Source organism: Mesitornis unicolor, unplaced genomic scaffold (genome assembly GCF_000695765.1).
Source record: "Mesitornis unicolor isolate BGI_N332 unplaced genomic scaffold, ASM69576v1 scaffold13228, whole genome shotgun sequence".
Classification (NCBI taxonomy): domain Eukaryota; kingdom Metazoa; phylum Chordata; class Aves; order Mesitornithiformes; family Mesitornithidae; genus Mesitornis; species Mesitornis unicolor.
The window spans coordinates 29332-38042 of NW_010201214.1; the positions used below are offsets into that span (position 1 = coordinate 29332).

At 38.9% G+C, this 8711-nt stretch overlaps 1 protein-coding gene across 1 annotated transcript; it reads right to left on the reverse strand.

The window, feature by feature from the left end:
* Positions 1–3594: 3594 nt before the first annotated feature.
* FLRT3 (fibronectin leucine rich transmembrane protein 3) lies at positions 3595–7659 on the reverse strand. The gene is made up of 2 exons (XM_010189994.1): positions 7604–7659; positions 3595–6492 (listed from the first exon to the last, which is right to left on the reverse strand). The coding sequence occupies exon 2, from the start codon at positions 6445–6447 to the stop codon at positions 4498–4500; it is 1950 nt and encodes a 649-aa protein (XP_010188296.1). The 5' UTR covers positions 6448–6492; positions 7604–7659; the 3' UTR covers positions 3595–4497.
* Positions 7660–8711: the final 1052 nt, after the last annotated feature.

An 8711-nucleotide genomic window follows, 5' to 3' on the forward strand; every position in this document is an offset into this window, starting at 1 on the left:
AAAAGTTCACCTTTTTAAGAAATTTTATTTATTTACTTTACCATTCAATCCATGGAAAAAAACACTACTTAAGGAAGCCAAATTTCATCACAAGGGCAGGACTGCAACTCCACCACCCCCAAAATTAAATTCATTTGCAAAGAAAAACTTTTCTGGCTAAACCACTCTGGGCTGGTTTGGAACAAGAAACTCCTCAGTTAATGAAGTAACTATATGCCTTGTAGAGAAAAACTGCAGTGGTGGAAGTGCTGGCTTGGGGCTTGAAGCTTTTGTTGTTGTTCTGGTACCAGTAAAGAAGCAGTTAATCAAAGACAGACCAGCCCCGAGGTGATGCTGAAACAGTCTGTGGATGTGGAAGCTAGGTCAGGGGGGTTTTAAAGCACAGGGTATCTGTGTGAATTATGATTCTATCCAAAACAAATGTGGTTGGATAAATCCAGGCAGATGACACCTGTCAGCTCATGTTTACAGACCTTATTCAACTTTAGTTGAATATGGTGAATATTCAAAATTCATATGGTCAATATTCAATATTCATATGGTGAATATGCAAAATTGCATCCTCTTACTTAGCAGACAAGTCTGTATATGTGCTTAGTGCATATGTCATCAGTAAATTATTTTAATAGGAAATAAGGCTTTATAACTTTGTTCTTGCTTTATTGCGTTTGCTGCTCTACATTCAGTATGTACAGCATTGGCACAATATAGCTTGCATGCTATCTAGTGCATTAGCAGAATAAATGGAAACTGTGTTCCAAGACCATAATATTTTGAGATTGGTACTGTTAAATCTAGGAGGAAAAAAAATATTATAATAAAAAAAATACCCAAACCAAAAACCCCAACAGTGGTTGCATTTCAGGCTGTTGTACAAAGCTAGGAAATAATAGCTTATAAATGAAGCAAATTTAGTTCTGAAAGGTACCAAGATGAGACAAAGTTAATACGGTTTCCAAAGGACCAGAGTTTTTTTGGATGTCAGCTTTCAGGTTAAAACAGAACTGTGAGCAATTCAAGACTCTAATATAAATAAATTTTTTAAAAGGGACTGTAATAAAGAATGTAAAAGATATTTGGCATAGTATTTTAATATGGAGGATGCTGATTGAATTAACTCTGCACACAGGTTTAGGCAATGCTGACAAAAAATTCACTCCTTCCTCCACAACTAAATACTGAACATTGAAATAACATGGAATTAGAAAATCATTTGAGATAAATTTAATGTGGATTAATGTTATTTTGATAAATGTGTTGAGTAAACTGCTCAATGTAGTAATCCAATTTGCCTATGTATGGAACTGTCTAATAGAACGGATTTATGCATGGTGCTATAGAGCATTGCACGCTGTAACTGCAGCACTATGGTAAGTAGAAGAATCTTGAAGAGAGAGGCATGACATGGAGTGGAATAGAAATTTGTGCAAGTGTCAGAAGAAAAAAATAAAGAATTTAGTTTAAAACTAATCTTTCACTTGTCAAGTTAACACATATTAATATTATGCATGTTGCTTAAAAGTTGCTGTAGAACCTAAGGAAGATCTTTTATGTTTGATGTGCCATTTTTTTGCCCGTGGACATCAGCTGTAGTAGAAAAACACCAGCTCTCCCTGCAAACCTGGCCTGGTTCTCCACAGAGGACTGAATCACTTGTCTAGCTTTTTGCCGTTTCTGGTGAAGATGAACCAGAAATGACTGGGCCAACCTGCTGAAGTTGCTTTGGATTTGTCTTGCTGTACATAAATTTCACATTGAAAAGTCCTTGTACTTAAGATTCTTATACAATTCTGTCCTTCTCAAATGGCAATTTTTTTATAGTCCATATGACTTCTGTGTGGCATCACCCAAGATGTGCCATAGATAGTATTTACCAGTACCATTACAAGGCCACCTCCAGCACAGGTGCCTCAGAAGCAGCATGGGAGAAGGGTACTCATTGAGTTTTCTTTTACTCTTTACGCAAGGAAAATTTGGAGTCAACTAGGAGAGGATTTTTCATGTAAATAGCTTAAAAATGCAGCAAAATCTTTTAAATTTTGTTACCAGTAGAGCTGGTGGCAAAGAACTTGTCATCTATTGCCAGTGACTCAGCAATTAAATGTACCTCTGATATAAGGGGTCCCTATATTCTAGCTTAGATGAAAAGCAGGTCTGTCTTCTCCATCGGTGCTGGTTTTCCTTCCCCACTGACTGCTCAGGAAGCCTTTTGCGCAGGAACGCAAAGAGGTTCCACGTGCTTAGTCGTGGCTTTCTCGCCCTTCCCTAGATTTGATCTGATGGGAAAAACAGAGCAAAAGAGTCCTGCTTAGTGCATTACGCTGAGCTGAGCACACAGCTGTTTATAACATAACGTGCCCCTTCCTGTTCCTTTTGGCACTGTGGAGCCAATCAGTGCTCCATGTGAAGATGTTATTTGTGTAAGGCTCTAGGCAAGCACAGTGCTGCTCAACCACTGTGCAGGAACTGCAGGAGGCATTTTTGAAGGTGGGGTTGAGGCAACAGCACCATACCTCTGGGGGTGGGAGAGAAACTTTGCTGGGCACATTTGGAAAATGAGGATGGAAAGAGCTGTGTGTTACTGTAGTTCTGGGTATGCACAGTTAGATGGATCCCTGGCAGGAGAACTGTTTGCAGGCTGCCTGCTGAAACCATTAGTCTTGGTGTCTGTCACTGGGTTTTTTTGTCATCTTCCATCCTTTACCACTCTTAGAGAAACAGACAGGCCAAGCACCACTAAAATTCTCATAAAATTGAATTGCATTTGGTGTACATTCCTTCTTGTTTGAGATACAGTTCAGAATACCAAGTATTTTTATTTGCTCTGTTGACAAAGAATCGTATCTCAAAGGGTTGTAAAACTCCATGCTTTCCCTCCCTTTCATTGTTCACACAATTCAAAGTTGTGAAAACTTGTTTTCCAAGTAATTAATAATAAAGAATCCCTGCAAGTGTGTTACTATCACGCTGAACAAAGATAAAGGTGAAGCTCATAGCCTGAAAAGCACTAGCCTCTGAGTGGGTTTCCTATCAGTGCACTGGAGGTGCAACATTTTTTTCAACTTTATTCATCAATAAGACCAGTATTTTTTGCGTTAGAGTTATGTATGAAAAAGTGGGTATTTTATTTTTTTCCCTTTTTAAAAGTTTTTAAAAGCTTGATACACGTAGCATTGGATCAAGGCACATACAAGACTGGCCAAAGGGCGTACAAAGCACTTTGGTTTTTAGTTGAAGAAACAAATGATTATGGCAACAAAGAGTGGCTTGGGGTTTAAACATGAAATAGCTCGTAGTTCAATAGGAAGGCAGAAAGAAACATGTTACCGTACAGATTTATCAAAGCATTTCTGGAAAACTGTGACAGTAATGGGCAGTATTCCTGACTGTAATGGCAGTATACTGAACACATACTGTTTGAGTATACGCTTTAAAATAGCTGTATTCCCCAATTGTCTGTTTACCTTTGTGACTAAAGTTTTTGAGACCTTGCATATATTGCCTGGGGTTTTTGTCCTGCTCTTATTTTCTAATGAAACTGTACTTTCAACCCATTTTCTGTTCAAAGTAGTTTCTAAGTGTTGTCTCTGTCCTCCTGCCCTTGCCTCCCAAATGCCTGTGATCATCCATCACTATTTTCTCTGTAATAAGCAGACTACTGGTTTTGATAACCAGAAATCTATCCTTAAATTGTATCTATCCCCTTGTTTTGTAGAGCTTAGTGCATTTTTTTTAATTCCTTGTTAGGAATTTTTATTATGCTTTCTCCCAGGGATCAGGTTTTTCTTTTTCATTTTACATGTGTCAACAGCTTCAGTCTCATGCATGTCATTAATTCGATTATTTTCTTTTAAATTGGATTTTACCATTTTTGAATGGATGTATCCAGACAGCTGATATTGCCCATTACTACACACATTTTCGTTTATTGAATATTGTTGTGGTTTACAGATTTAATAGACCCAACATTGAAAGTTCTGTGAGTTTTTGCAACCACTTCTTGATCTTCCTGATTTGCCAGGTTCAACATTATTTTATTGATACCAAAGTGAAAAATGGCCTGTGCTTACACTTACGAGGATCTCAGATGAATGTTCTGACTGCTTGACACGGCAAGAATATTCACTTTCACAGTCAACAAGTCATCTTACTCAGTAGAACACAAAAGTTAAATGGTCTGTAACTTCAATATTAGCAAGGAAAATACAGTACAAATTACTAAAAAATACTAAAATATAGAATTGTGGTCAGGTATCCCCACTGCATTAATCGCAGCAGTAGCCTGAAATTTGAAACTTTTAATAATAAAAGTTCTTAAATATAAATTATATGGCAAATGTACAGTACATTGCTTTGTCAGTCTTTTAATCCAGTGTTTTGCAGCAGAACAGCAACTATTAAGTCAGTCTTTTCTCGTTTTCTTTAAAAAAAAAAAACAAAACAAAAACAAACAAAAACCCCAACAAAACCCAAACCGGTCTTTTGTGTCCTTCAATATCATGAGTGTGAATGATCTGAATCTGGAATACCACTGTCTCTGTAGCTCCTGTTACTACTGCTTTCACTGTGGCTGTTCTTGTACAGATTCATCCCGTTTGGTGGGAAAATGGTGTGTATTACAAAATCCTCCTTGGACACTTGGTCGTTGGTTATTGGTATCATCTGGAAAGAAGTCTCCCTGATTTCTAGGATGGAGTTATCCTTCTTGGTTCCTGCTTCAGCGTAGTCGTCTTTTCTCCGGCGTCCCTTGCTGTAGGCGCAGTTCCGGGAGAACAGGGACCCGTTTCTGTGAACATACCAGCAGACCAGGGCCAGCAGCGCTATGGCCACCAGTGCCACGGCGCCGCCGATGATGGCAGCCAAGGGCAGGCTGGAGTTTTTGTAAGGTTCTTTCTCCTGCTCCCGGTTGAGAGTCGTGGTAGGGTTGTACATCTTGAGAGGTGCCGTCTCAGTCTCGATGCATTCGGGTGTTTCGTCGGAGAGATAGATGTTGCTGGTTTCCATGGGAACCATGCATACACGGTATGGCGATTCTGGTTCGAGAGCTGTGAGCAAATAGTCGTTTCTGTCGCCTGTAACTATGGTTTCAGTTATAGATCCAAAGGCAGGGCTGTGACCCATCTTGAGCCAGCTCAGTCTTAAAGCAGTCATTGGTAGTGCAACTTTCCAGGAGATGTGAATGGTCTCCGTGCTTACAGATTTCACAAATATTTTAATTATTTTGCGTACCGGGCTGGCCGTGGTTCTGTAGTTTTTATTTAGGTTGGGAGTCTTGATGTCTGGTTGTTTGGTCACAGAAAGTGGCCAGTGTCCCTGGGCTGGGTATAATGTGTTTGGTACCGCAGTAGTGATTTGGCTGGTGCTTATCATGCCATCGTCCTTACAATCAAATAGTTCTGCATTGAGGTCTTTGATAGCCATTCCACGTACTTTTTCTGGTGCCTGACACATCAGTCCACGTACGTTGACTTTTAAAGGCAAGGACTGTAACCAATCGCGCACCCATTTCATTTTGCACCCGCAGTGCCAAGGGTTGTTGCGAAGAAACAGTTGAGTTATGTTGTCCAGATCATCAAAGACGCCCTGAGGTAAATTGCTAAGATTGTTATTGGACATATCTAGTCGATACAACTGCCTCAAGTAAGAGAAAGCATTGGGTGGCACACAGTTGATGTGGTTTTCTTGAAGATAAAGCTTTCTTAAGTTTGTTCCTGGCAAATTTACCGGTGCGGCTGTGAGCGAATTGCGAACCAATGACAGTTCTGTAAGATTGACTAGATTAATGAAGACTTTGTCTCCTAATCCATGATTATTTAGAAGATTTCCATCTAAAACAAGGCGTTTTAGATTTGTAAGGTCTTGAAGGGACAGCTCTGAAATTGTGGAAATACGATTATCATCCAAGCGTAGCTCTTCTATCGTTTTAGGCAAACCCCAGGGAATGGTGCTAAGGTGATTTCGAGATAGAAAAAGAAGTCTGAGATAGATGTTGTCCCGGAAAGCTCCATCCTCGATGCTAACAGCGGAAACAGAATTATCATCCAAATGCAGTTCTTCCAGATAAGGAATTTGCGAAAGTGACTCATAAGTAATGGTCCTTATGTTATTCTCCTGCAAATGCAGTTCCTTAACATACTTGGGGAGGTTAGTGGGGAATTCATCTAGGCTGTTGTGGTATAAATATATTCGTTCCACCCTAAGCAAGTTCTTCAGTTCTGAAGGAATCCCAGCATTATTTATTTGATTGTTCTGAAGGAAGAGGGTAGTAGCATCCTCTGGGATTCCTGTAGGAATAGACGTCAAATCGCGATCATTACAATATATGAAACCCACATCACAGCGACATACTGAAGGGCATGGTTTGGCACTAACAGAATAAGGTGCCATGTCAAGTAACAGCCCTATTTTAGTCCAAACTAGGAAGATGCTCCAGGTTACACTAATCATGGTCAGGAATGATGAGATTTGTATACAGTTCTGATCTTCAACAATCTAAAAAAACCAAACAAACAAAATTATCCAGATCATCAGGGAAGAAACGGCAGTGAAAATTCAACTTCAACATAACAGAAGACATCTGAAGCACACACATTAAACTAAAATTCAAGCTCACAGACACATTTTACTTTCTTCTCCTTACATCAGTAATTGTACTACTACTTGTACTAAACTGAATTAAGTTAACAGGTTATTCTGCATAGTAATTGAAAATAATACAAAGTACGTCTGATCAATGAGTTGTTCTACTTAAGCAAGAAGGCTCTTTCTAAGGATTCCTTCCCATTTAATGCGTAGAGACAATCTTTGTTTGCAGATGCCAGGTAAGTACAGAGCTGAAGTCACACCAGAGTTCAAGTAAATCATTCTGTATCTGGAAGATAAGGAGTAATTCCTAAGCCAGCTAACTACCCAGGAGCTATTACATGAACTATAAAACCCTCAACCAAACCCACAAGTTTAGTGGTAGCTATTTTGGAGGTTCAAAAAAGTCCTAATGGCAAAGCATAAAATGTAGAGCAAAGGCCAGCTAAAGACTTTTTCCCAAGGTTTTCCGAGTGCTCAATGTAATGTGTATCCTACAAATACTGCAGCTTACTTTTCTTGGGTTTTGAACCAGAATGTTTAGAAAGGTGAATATTAGAACTGTAGGTAGCTAACAGCCTGATGTAGCTGGCAGAGCTATGGCTTTTTAGTTGAATGGATGGAACACTTCATCACACACTTAATTTCATGTTTAAATATTTGTCATTCTCAAAAGTCTTCTTACTAAGCAGTACACTAATAAGAGACTATTTGGAAGGTTTAACCATATTTTTCCATCATATTAGTTGAAACTGTATAGGGGAGGATAATATAAATTAACTCTTCAGACTGAGATACACTTCACACTGCTAGTGTGTTTGTACACTGAACTCAGGCAATTAGCATTTTTATAGCATTTAAGACAACATAATTCAATTACCATTGTAATTAGGGTTGTGAGAACCTATGAGAAGACCTGTGCATTAAGCAGTGTCATGACCTTTTCTCTTGCGGGTTCATATATTAATTGAACTTTATTCTCTGAGGCAAAAAAAGGAAAAGAAATTAATATTGATCCTACCGTATTTAAAGGTATGAGTAAATTTTGTGCTTGAGGGTATCCTGCAAAGGAATGTCTTTCTTGCGAGTCACTCTCACGGTTTACTCCATGGGGCTGTGTTTTTCTCGGTGGTGTTTACTCAGACGGTCCTTGCTGATGGTGTGTGTTTCCTGGCTCCTGGCACGGTACTCAATGAGCATTCCAAGCGAGATTTATCATGGTACATAAGCACACCAGGCTGGGGTGTTTGAAAGCTTCAGCTTCCCTTTATTTTGTCCTCATGTAAAGTCTGTGAATGAAGACCCTCTTTTGTTTGGTTTAATGCCTTTAGCAGGAATTACTTTCTTTGTAACTCTTACAAACTCTTCTGTGCAGTGTAGTAGTCAGAGGTGGTAATTTCAGTGCTCCATGATGGAAACTATTCATTATGCTGAGGCTTGAAGGATGGTTGCCTCTTCAGGAGGTCAGGAGTGGTTTTTTATTTTCCTGTCCAGAATTATCCAAGTGTAAACTTTGTACAGTAGCTACATCCTGATACATTCACGCCTCTTTGAGAGAACCATTTTCCAGCTCTCACTTCTAAACACTTCTTCCAAATTTGTAATGCAGGAAAGAATTCCTCGTGCACTGCAAGAATGCCAGTTACTCTACCGTAGAAATGTTAGGCAAATCAGATGGTTTTCTTCATTAAAAACACCCCACAAAAATATGATTTCCTTTCCAGAAAAGTCCTTCTTTAAAGTTTTCCTTGAACTCTTAATTTCCTGTGAAAGTAAAAACAAACAAAAAAAATTTTGAATTAATAACAACTGGTAGACACTAATGTTCAGAGTTGTGTTGCATCTCCTATATAAATCATGCTATGCTATTATATACACAACTGGCACATCTTATTTTCTCAAAATATTGGTATTTCAGCAGATACAGAGCTCTTCAAGAAAACATTTTGCTGTTTAGTCTCATGTTATTGCAGCTTTGCTTGAACTAAATTTTCCTTTCAGTAGAAAATAAAAGTCATTCTGAATTGACAGACAGTAACAAAATATTTGTAAACGATGTTTCCCACCTGATTCTGGCCTGGGGAGGCCAAAATGGTTGCTTCCTTTGTGCTCCTGGTAAACTGAGGTAG